This window comes from Podarcis pityusensis, assembly GCF_964106645.2.
Source record: "Podarcis pityusensis genome assembly, chromosome: 2".
NCBI lineage: Eukaryota > Metazoa > Chordata > Lepidosauria > Squamata > Lacertidae > Podarcis > Podarcis pityusensis.
In genome coordinates this window covers 121,986,909-122,001,504 of record NC_138029.1, presented here as the reverse complement: position 1 = coordinate 122,001,504, position 14,596 = coordinate 121,986,909, and the positions used below count along the sequence as shown (strand labels likewise).

Genomic DNA, 14,596 nt, shown 5'->3' with positions numbered 1-14,596 from the left:
GTGATTTCCGAGAAATCATTCAAGGGACCAGTTTAAGCAAGTCAAGTTTATTTTTATTTGTTTATTCAATTTACATGTTGCAGAAGAGCCAAAACACGAATGCACAACACACTTGTGATATCAATGACTTTTTACTCATTTTCTTGCCCTGTACATATTTGGAGTCCATGCAGATGATGGAAAGGCAAGAACAACAAAGGCAAGGTAGTATTGTGCAGCAACTGGCTTATTCTTTCTAGATTTTTATTTATAACAGTACAGTCGTACCTCAGAAGTCGAATGGAATCCATTCTGGAAGTCCGTTTGACTTCCAAAATGTTCAGGAACCTCCTGCACCCAATCGGAATCTGCGATGGACTTTCGGGTTCCAAAGAACATCTGCAAGCCAGAACACTCACTTCTGGGTTTGCGGCGTTTGAGAGCCAAAACATTTGTCTCGCAAGGTGTTTGACTTCGTAGGTACAACTGTACTTGCTGCCTATTCAAATAGAATATTCAGGTGGCATACGACGAGATATGCGAATACAAAAATGCAATGCAAAATAATCACAACTGACTAATCTCAAATAAATTAAACTGAATGGGCATCCAAAACAGTCTTCAAGGGATGTCCAGAAGGCCAAGGTGAAGAGGCCTCTGCTGAACATCTGCTGGAAGGGCAGGGGACCAGCGACACCAAATGCCCAGCTCCTAGTGGAGCTCAGTCGGGACAACTAATCCTTTTCCTCTGGTAGATCTCCATGGGAGAGAAGGGCTCAGGCAGCAGAACTGCCTTGACACCCGGGGGGGTCTGTAGGGAAGGAGGCAGCCTTAAAGTGTGTGCACTTTAAAGTGAGCCTGGGAACAAGGTGGCAGCTAGACTTAAGGCTGGGAGTTGTAACACAATACTGCCAGCTTGCAGTGCAAAAGGAATTTTCTGCCAATGATAAACACGCATGCACGCACACACAAACCACGTCCCGTCTCAGTTCAGCTCCTCCCCATTGGGCAGGACGCCTGTGGGTCCTTGGCTATTACAGTGGGCTGCTGTGATTTCTAGGCATGGTTGTGAACACTTTTTTTTTGTCCCACCACTTTCTCTTGGAAAACCTGCTGTGGAAAGCCTGGCTGATGCTTGTCGGTGCTGACCTTTAAAGCCCTAAATGGCTTCAGCCCAGTATACCTGAAGGAGCGTCTCCACCCCCATTGTTCTGCCCGGACACTGAGGTCCAGCACCAAGGGCCTTCTGGCCGTTCTCTCCCTACGAGAAGAGAGGTTACAGAGAAACAGGCAGAGGGCCTTCTCGGTAGTGGCGCCCACCCTGTGGAACGCCCTCCCATCAGATGTCAAGGAAATAAACAAGTACAGTGGTACCTCAGGTTACGTACTGAATTTGTTCCGGAGGTCCGTTCTTAACCTGAAACTGTTCTTAACCTGAAGCACCACTTTAGCTAATGGGGCCTCCCGCTGCCGCCACGCCACCGGAGCACGATTTCTGTTCTCATCCTGAAGCAATGTTCTTAACCCGAGGTACTATTTCTGGGTTAGCGGAGTCTGTAACCTGAAGCGTCTGTAACTTGAAGCGTCTGTAACCCGAGGTACCACTGTACCTGACTTTTAGAAGTCATCTGAAGGCAGCCCTGTTTAGGGAAGTTTTTTATGTTTGACGTTTTACTGCGTTTTCAATATTCTGTTGTGAGCCACCCAGAGTGGCTGAGGAAACCCAGCCAGATGGGTGGGGTATAAATAAGTTGTTGTTGTTGCTGCTGCTGCTGCAATTCAGGAGTAAACAGTGGGTAAGAAAAAAGACTCACACCTGTACCTAGAAATCACAGCACCAACAGACGTGTGTCTCAGAAATCAGCTCCCCAAAGCAGTCGTTCCCCACCAACACCCAAAGACAGGCGGGCATATTCATAGCAAACTCCCTTTCAGGATTTTCCACCTCCAGAGCTCTCTCTTCCCCAGATTTCCGGTGTTTGTCCACCGCTTCTCTCTGTCCTCCTCCATTCAGCATCTTCACATCAGGACTCCTGGAGCTTCTCCTGGAGTCTTCCCAGCTCAGGGGGCCAAACTCTTGCCTTTCCTCTCCCCCTCATCATTCCACAGATCTGATTCTCTTTGCTTCTCCAGAGTCCCAGAGACGCAGCCTTCTGCCTGGCAACTTTAATCCGCATCACTCCCGAGATATCCTTCAATCTCTCTGAGGGTCTCTCTGTCGCATGTGTGGAGGAAAAACTTAAACACGTTGAAGAGTTCCCAGAAAATAGACCAGAGGCAATTGATATTTCATCCAGCAGAGCTTTGCTGCTACTGAAGGCAAATGAGCATAATGGTCACAAATCCAATACATTCAGGATTGGCACTGTCCATAAGAAATACAGTTGCAGAAGACTTAATGGAAACTTAACAATATCTTATAATAAGACTAAAACCTTAACACTATATACGAAACATCACACCAGAAAGAGAGATAGAGACAGAATGAAACCCAGGTTTTTTTCTGACCTCACTGTTAGTCATGTGGCCAGCATGACTAAGCCGCTTCTGACAAAACCAGAGCAGCACACGGAAACACCATTTACTTTCCCGCCAGAGTGGTACCTATTTATCTACTTGCACTTTGACATGCTTTCAAACTGCTAGGTTGGCAGGAGCTGGGACCGAGCAACGGGAGGTCACCCCGTTGCAGGGATTCGAACCGCCAACCTTCTGATTGGCAAGTCCTAGGCTCTGTGGTTTAACCCACAGCGCCACCCACATCCCTGAAACCAGCTGTACTCAGAAGGAATAACCCAAACAAGATCCTTCTTTCACACAGAGAAGAAACCTTCCAGAACCCTCTTGGATTAAGCAGAACAGGAAAGATCTCTACACATCAGATCAATACTTTCTGTACAAAGAAATGCAAACTGACACTCTCGCCATATGAGGCAAATTCTCAAAACCACATGAGCAAGCAATCATCATTGGATCAGAGGCAACTCTCCCCTGTCCGCCCCGGCTGGGGAATCATGACAAGGCAAGATCAGGCTTGCTCAGCATCCTCGAGGACCACGCATGGGATGACCCCACCCTCTCCAGGGTCACCTGCAGAGGAAGAACAAGACAGGTATGCACGATTGGGCGGGGGGTGTTTGCAGAGCACTTTCTCCATCTTCAAAAGAAATAGGGCAGACACTGCGCTCTAAACAAAACAAACAGAAGTCAGGTGCAGAGGGAGGGTATTAAGAGGCGCCCCAAATCCAGACACCTTCCCACCACTAAGCACCAGGGGTGGATCTCAGGTCCACCATTGCCCAGCGGGGGTAGGGGGACACACGCAACTTGCTGATATGCTCCACAGACAGACAGCATTGCAAGTGTCTCTCTGCACCCTGGGAATGTCCCCTTTAAGGTCAGATATGGCACGGCCTTCATCATACTCCCCTGCTCTGCGCCTGAGGACCCCAGTCCTGCCACTCACCACCTGGCCCAGGGCGGGGCCTGATGGGCTCTGTAAAGGACTAGCGCTCCTGCTGCTGGGCAGAGAGAGCTCCGTTGTGTTTTGTTTTTTGTTTAAATTGCTGTTATTTTTTACCTATGTCATTTTAAACTGTGATATTAATGCTGTATTCTTAGTTTTAAATTTTGATTTATGTGGAAATTGTTTCTCATTTGGTTGTGTGTTTTTTTTAATGCGATTTATGACTTTTGTAATTATGTAAACCTTGTTATGCTGTAAGCAGCCTTGAGCATTGCTTTTTTAACTGTGTAAAGGCGGCATACAAATAAAAAATGATGATACCACCTTCCCTGCAGGATGCAGTTCAGGAGGAACTGGCTGCGCTAGGTTTGAGCAGCCGGCTGTGCACAGCACTGATTGGCTGCCCATGGTGGCAATCACAAGTCTTCCCCCTGAACAGCGTTGTCGTTGAATTAAGGCACTAAAATACAGTGGTACCTGGGGTTACAGATGCTTCAGGTTACAGATGCTTCAGGTTACAGATGCTTCAGGTTAGACTCCGCTAACCCAGAAATAGTGCTTCAGGTTAAGAACTTTGCTTCAGGATGAGAACAGAAATTGCGTAGCAGCGACGCGGCGGCAGCGGGAGGCCCCATTAGCTAAAGTGGTGCTTCAGGTTAAGAACAGTTTCAGGTTAAGAACGGACCTCCAGAATGAATTCAGTTCTTAACCCGAGGTACCACTGTACAGTGTAATGAACGCATTTCCAAGGCCTGGGAAAACAACTGGAAAGATGTTGAGTCCGCCTGCAACGTATACAGTGGGGGTGTTAAACAGGAAAGTCTTCAGTTTGGAAGCAAGTACACCTCTCCTTTGGGGAGCCATGGGGGATAGAGAGGGATATCTTCAATGTAAGAAGAGCTCACCTGGCAGGAGGGAAAACTCCACTGACTCCTTCTGGGACATGCGTCTCTCTCTCTCTCCCTCTCTCTCTCTCTCTCTCTCTCTCTCTCTCCACCTTGCAGGCCCACGTTCAGATCTAACCTTGGGAGAGTTGGTTCCTCACACATAGCAGGGCCTCATGGTCACAACAGGGGCAACCTGACCCCTGTAGTCCATGCACTGACACCTCCAGTCACCTCAAATCTAAATTATTGCAATGTGGGTCTGCTCTGCCCTAGGGGAGATACTGCAGCTAGGGTGGTGACAAGAACAGGCCACCGGCAGCCTAGGACACCACCGTTAAAGGACTCAATCTGGCTTTGCATCTGTGAGACCTTTCGAGATTCAGATGTGGGGGGAAAGAGGGATATAAAATTTAAAAATAAACCAAGCCTGCCTCCTCGGTGCCTTGAATCCTCCCATTTTCTAACCGATGTGTTTTCAGGGTACAACGAAGCAAGGCCTCTTTCCACCTGCCTTGCTCCACCCTCCAGTCTCTGCTTCTCAAATTGTATTGTATTATTTTATGTACTGTGGCTTGCTGTCGTTTTATTGATTATAGTTTGGAAATTATTTATTGTAACTGGTGAGTGGATTTCTCTTTAACTTTTATATGTTGTTGTTGTTGTTTAATGCTATTCTAATGATTGTTGACTGTTACTTTTTATGTAGGTTGCCTATTTTAAATAAAAAAATTCCTTCCAGTAGCACCTTAAAGACCAACTAAGTTAGTTCTTGGTATGAGCTTTCGTGTGCATGCACTATTTCGTGTGCATGCCTATTTTAAAGTTATGTTTTATTATCACATTTTTGTATTGCATTAGATTGTTATAAGAGGTACATTTTTTGTTTCCTCAGCTTGTAAACCGCCTTGAGTATTGTAAGATAGAAAGACGGTATACAAATTAAAAATGATGAAGATGATGAAGGGAAGAGAGTCTCAGGAAGCCAGGTCCCAAGCCTTTTTCTGTGCTTTTTATTTATTATTTAATTTATTAAAGTATCTCTATACCACTGTAACACGCAACATCAGCGCAGTGCAGTGCACAGGTAAAGGATAGGAGAGAGGGGTTTTTTATTGGGGGGGTGTTGTTTTTATCATATTGTTTTATCTTGCATTTTTATGTTGCGAACTACACTGAGGTCTATGGATGAAGGGTAGTACACAAATGTAATCATCATCGTCTCATATAAACATAATACAGAGGAAATATACTTACACATGGCTCAACTAATTGTTCAGTTCTCACCCTGAATTTACCTGCATTAGAATGAGCATGCAAAGAGGAAGGCATCACTCACCTGACGCTGCTCTGTATCCGTCTTTCCTTTTCTCTGCAGAGACAGAATCAGAGCGTTAGGATGGAAAGAGACCTTGTAGAGATCCTCCAGCTTTATTCTCTGCAAGGAGGAAGGACCTTGTGGCAGGTGCCTCCTCTGGTCCCTGCCTAATAATCTCCAGGGGTGAATGAGGAACACACCAAGCACCAGGGGATGGGGGAAGTGGAGAAGACCAACCCATGGAGTCACCTGGATTCCTTCAAAAGGGGATAGTCTCTCCCACAACAGAGTTAGGTCCCTAATTCCCAGCAAGTCCATTCACAAGTTACTTACTGATGCACACCAAGATCCCAGCAATTCCAGCCACTGCCAGCAGGACAGCTACCAAGATGCACCCAATAACAAGTCCCAGGTTGGATGCTAAAAGCAGATTAGGGAAAATTAGGGAAATTCAGAGCAATATTTTCCATTCATGGGAGAGGCAGAAAGATGGAGATCTGACATTCAGTTTTATTTATTTGTAATTATAATCCCACCAAGGATTTTAAGGTGGTGAACGTGCTTCTCTCTCTCTACTCCCCCCCAACCCCCCCCCCTATGCAAGGTGTGGAAGAGTTCCCCACAGAATTGGGGAAGCCATAGTAAGGTTTTATTCATATCTAAAAATCAGAGTGTTTATGAATGCTTTGTGAACTCAGAACCACACAGGTTTACAGACAAAAAGATGGTGGCCATCTTTTACCTTTGACATAATATTTTGAGCTCAAGGCCTGTGAGGCAGCAGGTGCTGTTTGACTTCCGAAAATGTTCAAAAACCAAGGCGCGGCTTCCGATTGGCTGCAGGAGCTTCCTGCACTCAATTGGAAGCCGCATCAGACATTCGGCTTCGGAAAAACGTTTGCAAACCGGAACACCCACTTATAGATTTGCGTCGTTCAGGAGCCAAAACGGACGAGTACCAAGGTGTTTGAGAACCAAGGTACAACTGTAACTTGTTTTGCTCTCAGATGTACAGAAAGGATCCAACTAGGAATTGCCAATCTATGTTGTGATGCAGTGGCTGGGTTTGAAATTCAATAAATAAAATGGATAAAATCCCCCTCCCAGAGCCCACCTGGCTCCTCCCAGCCCACGTCCAGAGGCTTCTCCAGGCTGTCATGCTCCACGCGACACCGGAAGCGCTCCCTCTCCTCGGGGTCGATCTTGACGCTGAGGAAGAGATAGTAGGTCCCGTCCGAGTTGGGGGCGACCAATCCTCGGAGGGTGCCCTCCTGCCAGACCTCCCCGTCCTTCACCCAGTTGGCCTCAATCTCCTTGGGGTAGAAGCCGTGGACTTGGCAAACGAGGGTCTCCAGGCCGTCATAGTCTGCCTTCCTGGTCACCTTCACCACCGGAGCCTCTGGAAAAAGAGCCACATTGGGGTTAACAGAGGGATGTCTCTGGTGGCTGGCAGGATGGATGCTGTAAAATCAGGGAGAGTCCCCCTCAATCCTGACCCAGAGAGTCAATATCCCACACTTGTAGCATCCTGAATAAATTAAGAAGAACCTTGAAGGAACCAGATTCCTCAGCCTCCCTTGGCATCTTCTCCAGTCCGTTTTGGTCTCAGAACTGTTTCTGGATTATTATTACAGGGTATGACCGGAACGTTCGGTGAATGGTCACAGAAATCGGACAGCGAAAAATATTTGAACATACATGCCTTACAGGCCTTCAAAGTAGGCCCCCTCTGATACAACGCACCATTGACAACGTTCATAGAACTGTTAGAAACTTCTGGAAAAGTCCTCTTTTTATACTGCTTTCCCGTCCTTCATCACAGCAGCTTGGACATGTGAAATGTTGGGAAATCTGTGCCCTTTCAGTGCAGATTTCAGTTTTGGAAAAAGAAAGAAATCCGGTGGGGCCAGATGGGGAGAATATGGAGGGTGGGACAACTCAGTAACCTCAGTAACAATTTCATGTGGAATATGCGATTCTTCCACCATCATTTGGACAAACGCCGATCCCACATCAATAACTCACGAACTCTGTCGACATTTGCCGCCGTTCTGCTTGTTGACAGACTGAGGGTCATCTTCGATGGTTTGCTGCCCTTCACGGAAATGCTTAAACCACTCACACACTGTCTTTCGAGTTACAGCTTCATCTCCATTCACAATTGTGAGCATTTCGTGGGTTTCCGATGCCAATTGTATGTTCGCATATTTCTCGCTGTCTGATTTCTGTGACCATTCACTGAACTTTCCGGTCACACCTTAACACCTTATACTATTAATGATGATGATGATGATACAGCAGTACCTCGGGTTACATACGCTTCAGGTTACAGACTCTGCTAACCCAGAAATATTACCTCGGGTTAAGAACTTTGCTTCAGGATGAGAACAGAAACCGTGCTCCGGCGGCGTGGCAGCAGCAGGAGGCCCCATTAGCTAAAATGGTGCTTCAGGTTAAGAACAGCTTCAGGTTAAGAACGGACCTCCAGAACGAATTAAGTACTTAACCCGAGGTACCACTGTATTATTATTATTAATAATAATAACAACAATAATAATAATAATACGCTGCCATTCATGAAACGATCTCAGGGCAGTTGACAGAATAAAATACAAGATAAAGCACAAGTAAATAATTAAATCAAAACAACAAAACAATAACACCCCCTTCCCTCAGACATGTTTAAAGGGCTTCAATCAAAGGCCTGGTTGAAGAGGAATGTTTTCACCTGGCGCCTAAAAATATATAATGAAGGCGACAGGCGAACCGCCCTGGGGAGAGCATTCCACATGAAGTTTTGTTGCTTGTGTGTTGGCCAACCTGGGCTGCTTTGGGAGGGAGAGATGTCATTTTCTAATCATCATCACCATCGTCTTCTTGAGAGGCTCTAATATTAAAGGTAAAGGTAAAGGACCCCTGGACGGTTAAGTCCAGTCAAAGGTGACCATGAGGTTATGGCGCTCATCTTGCTTTCAGGCTGAGGGAGCCAGCGTTTGTCCACAGACAGCTTTCTGGGTCATGTGGCCAGCAGGACTAAACTGCTTCTGGCGCAACAGGACACCTTGACGGAAGCCAGAACACACAGAAATGCCGTTTATCTTCCCACCACAGCGGTACCTATTTATCTACTTGCACTGGTGTGCTTTCGGACTGCTAGGTTGGCAGGAGCTTTGATAGAGCAACGGGAGCTCACTCCGCCGCAGGGATTCGAACTGCTGACCTTCCAACTGGCAAGCCCAAGAGGTTCAGTGGTTTAGACCCGCCTATCAAACTTGTGGTTTTGAGATTTTCCCACTGAGCTACCTCTGGGCTGAGGGGCAAATGTCACCAGGCCCTCAATGGATGAATTGATTCAGTTCCCTCTAACTTGAAGGAAGGTATTTCAAGTCCTACCCTCACCCCCCAAAACCCACAACAAGCCATTCCCACCCCCATTTATTCCCTATCCCCATCATCAACTTGATCTGGTAGACATTTGGCAGGAACGCCACCCTATAAGTTGTAAGGAAATGGCCAACTTCCCCCCAATGAGCCCTCCAAAACCCCACCCCTCACCAGTCCTGAGCAGAACTTCCTTCCCGTAGTTCAGGTATTTCCGCAGGTACTCGATGCAAATCTCCTCCAAGAAGTGCTTCCTGCGCTGGTTGGCAGTCAAGTCGGCATCCCACCTCCTCTTGGTCACCTGGGCTGCTGTGTCAGCTGCCGTCCAGGTCAGGGTCTCCTTGTCGAAGGTGACAAAGTCCCTCCCGTCGTAGCCAAATTGGGAATACCCACTTACGTGCCCGTCCTGCCTCAGCTCGCAGCCGTACATGGCTTGCCAGGTGTGAAACCCTGTAAATATAAAGAGGCTCAGGAGGCCAGTGAGCTTAACGCCAGGCATCCAAAGACATGCTGAGAAATAGCACTGGGGACTCCCAGCCACCCACAGGGAACGGATGTTCTTAGGGCTCATTCTTTGCAGTGGTGTATCGTGGTTTACCAAAGCATAAACTTAAAAGGGGGATTGTTTAACTCTGCTAAAGTAAACCTCACAGTGTTTAAGGGGAGGTTGGGTGGCCATCTAACATGGATGCTTTAGTTGAGATTCCTGCAGTGCAGGGGGCTGGACTAGATGCCCCTTGGGGTCCATCTCTACAATTTTAGGATTCTTGGATTCTGCTGAAAAGCAGAGCTGCCAAATTTGGGGCTGGCTTGTTCTGAGTTAACCATATGGCTGAGACCCAACCTGCCCACAGTCTCACCAGAGTGGTGCATGCTCTAGTTATCTCCCCCTTGGACTACTGCAATACACTCTACGTGGGGCTACCTTTGAAGGTGGCCTGGAAACTACAACTAATCTAGAATGTGGCCGCTAGACTGGTGACTGGGGGTGGCCGCTGAGACCATATAACACCGGTCCTGAGAAATCTGCATTGATTCCCAGTACATTTCCGAGCACAATTCAAAGTGTTGGTGCTGACCTTGAAAGCCCGAAACGGCCTCGGTCCTGTATACCTGAAGGAGTGTCTCCACCCCCATCGATCAGCCCAGACACTGAGGTCCAGCTCCGAGAGCCTTCTGGCAGTTCCCTCACTGCGAGAAGTGAGGTTACAGGGAACCAGGCAGAGGGCCTTCTTGGTAGTGGCGCCCACCCTGTGGAACGCCCTTCCATAATTTGTCAAGGAAATAAACAACTATTTGACTTTTAGAAGATATCTCAAGGCAGCCCTGTTTAGGAAAGTTTTTTATGTTTTATCTTTTATTGTGTTCTTAATATTCTATTGGGAGCCGCCCAGAGTGGCTGGGAAGCCTTGCCAGATGGGCAGGGTATAAATAATAATCATCATCATCCTTCCATGTATCTACCACAGGCAGAGTTGACATTTGTTCCAGAGTGGAGGCCTTCATCTGAGGGAGAAGCTGCAGCAGGAGAGAGAGCCACTCCTCGTCCCCTCCAATCACCTTTGCTCTGGTTGTAAAGGTTCCTTACAATCTCCACGTTCGCTCTGAACGTCTGCTCCCAGCCATGCAAGATCTGCGTCTGCCTGTCCCAGAACTTGGGATAATCCTCCTCTACTTTCTCCATCCAGGGCACCGCAGGCTCTTCCCTCCGGGTATCGCTGTCGTAGTAGTAGATGGGTTGGTCATCTAAGTACCCCACGGCAACGAACCAGGGCAGCCCCTGGCCGGACTCTGACACCCCAGTGTAAAAATTGCGCATGGAGTGGGAGGAAGAGGCTGCAAAAGAAGGGCAGAGTTAGGGATCCTGAAGAGGAGAATCCACACCCCACCAAAAAAAAACCTTCACAGACCATCATCCTTGCGAGGAACCTGAGAAGACTGCTCTCAAAGTGCTGCTGTTGGTTCCTTAAATTTTAAAGCAGAAAACCATGACATCCTGTGCACATATGTTATCACAGGGGTCTGCAACATAAGCCCCATGGGCCAGAAGTGGCCCGTGGAGGTTGTCTGATTGGCCCAAGAGCCACCCCAGAGCCGAGCTGCCCGCTAGCGCACTGCGCTAAACTGGCTAAACACTGGCTAAACTGGCTAAACACTGCGCTAAACATAAGCCCCATGGGGCTTATGTTGCAGGGACTTGCTTTTGCAGTGCTGAAAATTGCATCTGCATAGACGCAGCCACCAAAAATTGCACCTGTCCATACGTAGATGCTGAAAATCGTGCACGCAATCTGGCCCATGGGACTGATCCAGCCCAGGGAAGATAAACCTTGCCAACCTCTGTGTTGAAGTGAGTCCCATTGAGTTCAATGGGGCTTACACCCAGGAAAGCAAGGACTTCAGCCTAAATGTTTTGTTCTAGACGAACAATCACAAATGTGCCCAGCGCCTGAGGGAGTGGCAAACCACTGCACCCAGAGACACTGAACGTGTGTATGTTTTGCCAGTTTTATTTTTAAAATACGGTGGTACCTCTCGTTACAGACTCGATCCGTTCCGGGGTGCCGTTCACACCCTGAAAAGTCCGCAAGTAGAGCACTGCTTCTACGCATGGCAAAACCCAGAAGTATACACTTCCGGGTTTGCCGGGTTCGTATCCTGAAAAAACACAACCGGAGACTGACGTAACAAGAGGTACGACTGTATTTTTATTAAAGATTTTGTCATTTACAAAAATACGTGTCTCTTTTTTCAAGTCGTGTTTTCTACAGATCGGTTTCATTTGTTGTGAGACATTAGTGTATACAGTGTTAGTGTAAGAAAAAAGGGGGAAGAGAGGGAGGGGGAATGGTGAGGGGGGTGGGTCGGGTGGCAATGATTCTGCTTAGTGTATGTGTGGCGTTTTGTGTCAGCGTCACTTGTGTGGGTTCTCTTACTATTCGCTCGTTGTATTTCCTTGGTGGTGAGAGAGATTGGGGGTAGCCTAATGTGTGGTTGGTTGTCTTTGCTTGGCTGTGGTGAGATTTGTTTTGGTGTGTGAGTGAGGGCATGTGTGTGTGTGTGTGTGTGTGTGTGTGTGTGTTTGGATCAGGTTAGCCAGATTGATTCATATGCTGTTGGCGGATCCTTCCTGTTGTCTTGTTGGGCTGTGTATGTGATAAAGAGGAACCGTACCGGGACGAAGGAGTCTTCTTCTATTTGTCCCGTGTCAGTTTTGCCAGTTTTAAAGATGAAAGGCAGCTGTGTCTGGAGAACCACTGACAGACAGACAGACAGGACAGCAAAGGGGCAGCAGAATAAGGCGTTCTGAGCATTTGACATTCTCCTAAGCCTGACAACGACCCTGCAATGCAGGAGGTCAGTATTGCCACCCCCCCCCCCATTTTAAATATGAAAGGGAGCTGCGGGTGCTGAAGCTCACATCATCGGGGGGGGGGAATTATCACCAGGCCCCCATAGCTGAATTTGCCCAGATCTCTCTAAACACAGCTAATACGTATGTGTCATTCCTCAAAAAGGGAGGGTGCTAGAATTATTTCATTTTCAATTAATGTTCATAATAAAAAAATTCTTTCCAGTAGCATCTTAGAGACCAACTAAGTTTGTTCTTGGTATGAGCTTTCATGTGCACGTACACTTCTTCAGATACACTGAAACAGAAGTCACCAGAGTGAGAGAGTGGGGAGGGGTATTACTCAGAAGGGTGCTGGGAATGGGTGTTTGGCTGACAGGTGTGCTAAACCTGGTCAGTTCGTGAATGGCAGAGGTAAGATTTGAACCAGCCCTCCCCAGCAGAGCTCCCTTTCCCACGAGCTATTCCAACCCCGGCCACTAGGTGGACCAAGGAGCCGACACAGCACATCCTTACCTGAAGCAAAGGAGGACTCGCTTTTGCCAATTACTCCGTAGACTTCCCAGTTCATAGCCACCCAGATCACGCACCCACCCTTGCTAGTAGCTCTCTTCACACATTACCGTGTGCGTTAGGGAAGAGGCCAGCGCTGCATTGGTAGGTAGATGATGAGCCCCACAAACACGACCCCCAAGTCCCTTAATTCTCACCTTGCGCGCCTCTGAAACTCTCCCTGCCCCCAAGGCGGCATGCAAAACAAAAAGTCTGAGAAAAACAGGTATTTCCCAAGGGATCTGGCTCCACTTCGGGTAGGGAGCTCCCCCCTGATCTTCCCCCTTTGGGTGACCAGCAAAGTCACACCCACAACCCCGGGATCTTTGGACTTGGGGGTCTTTCTTTCCGCCCCGCCGCGCAGTTCAGCCCCCGGAGGTACTGACCAGCGCAGTCCAGCAGGAGCAGGTGGGCAGCAGCGCACAGGATCCAGGGGCCCCCACGGATGAGGACCCCCATCGGGACGAAGCGATCCCCGCCCCGCCAGCAGAAGGGTCCGGAAGAGGAGCCGCGGCGGAAATACTCCACCAATGGGAAAACGGCGTGCAGATTGCGTCGGCGGTTGCTGGGTAGATCTGAAAACCGTAGCGTGGTTGAGATGGAGTGGAAAGCGAAAGCGAAACTTCTCCCCTGACTCCGCCGCCTCCCCGTTCCTCTTGCCTTTTCTGCTGGGGAGATGCGGGGGAGGGGGTAAAAACTTGAATGTCGCTGGTAGAGTCTGGAGGGTCCACGTGCATCACTGGGGGGGGGGGTGTGTGTATGAAAATATTCATTGGAGAACCACAAGGGTTTTGCCAAAATTCTCCTGGCTGCAAATCAAATACTTTTGAAAGTCCTCAGTGGCTTGGGACCCTGGAAGTGGGTTTTCTCCCATCCTCTCCTCCGCAGATGACTTTTCTCCCTTTCCTTTCCCTCCTTTCCAGAGGGGGATAGTCGACAACCGCTAACTGCCAAGAGGGGATTTTTGTTGTTGTTCTGACAGGCTTTTAAAGTATGACACACTTTGAACGTTGCCCGTAGCTCAGTTTTCCTGTATGATTGCTTTGTTGCATGGTTTTAAATTTCGATTTCAGAATTTCCGTCGAAAAAGTAGCGAGGTTTGGAGGAAGGAAATGATGCAGGAAGGAGGGGGGAAAGCAAGATCATAGGGACACAGACATGACCTCACTTGATACACCCAGTTCTGTAAGTAATAAATTGATTGTATTGCATTTATATCCTGCCTTTTTGCTTAGCCACCCTGGATGGTTTACAATTTGACACTTCTCCTAAACATAAACCACCCCATCCCTCCTTTTCCTTCTTTCAGGGCATAATGGTTCTCCTGCATCCTATGCAGCTTTGCAATCCTTTCACCAGGGCCAAAAATGTCATTAATAGTGAGTGGTGTCCATTGCCAGATACAGTGGTGCCTCGCAAGACGAAATTAATCCGTTCCGCGAGTGTCTTCATCTAGCGGTTTTTTCGTCTTGCGAAGCAACCCTATTAGCGGCTTAACGGATTAGCGCTATTAGCGGTTTAGCGGCTATTAAAGGCTTATCGGCTTAGCAGATTAGCTGCTAAAAGGCTATTAAAGGCTTAGCGGCTTAGATAAAGGGGGGGGAAGCGAGAAAAAAATCTCAAGACTCGCAAGACATTTTCATCTTGCAAAGCAAGCCCATAGG

General features: G+C 48.0%; 1 protein-coding gene across 2 annotated transcripts; it reads right to left on the bottom strand.

Moving 5' to 3' along the window:
- Positions 1 to 31: 31 nt before the first annotated feature.
- LOC308469945 (major histocompatibility complex class I-related gene protein-like) lies at positions 32 to 13,464 on the bottom strand. 2 transcript variants are annotated; one of them, XM_080993079.1, is made up of 7 exons: positions 13,319 to 13,464; positions 10,589 to 10,864; positions 9,203 to 9,478; positions 6,762 to 7,046; positions 5,981 to 6,067; positions 5,669 to 5,701; positions 32 to 3,069 (listed from the first exon to the last, which is right to left on the bottom strand). In XM_080993079.1, the coding sequence occupies exons 1-7, from the start codon at positions 13,389 to 13,391 to the stop codon at positions 3,008 to 3,010; spliced, it is 1,092 nt and encodes a 363-aa protein (XP_080849205.1). In that variant the 5' UTR covers positions 13,392 to 13,464; the 3' UTR covers positions 32 to 3,007. The 2 variants fall into 2 exon arrangements, with proteins under 2 accessions (XP_080849205.1, XP_080849206.1); XM_080993080.1 differs by lacking the exon at positions 13,319 to 13,464 and adding an exon at positions 12,897 to 12,966.
- Between the last annotated feature and the right edge of the window lie 1,132 nt (positions 13,465 to 14,596).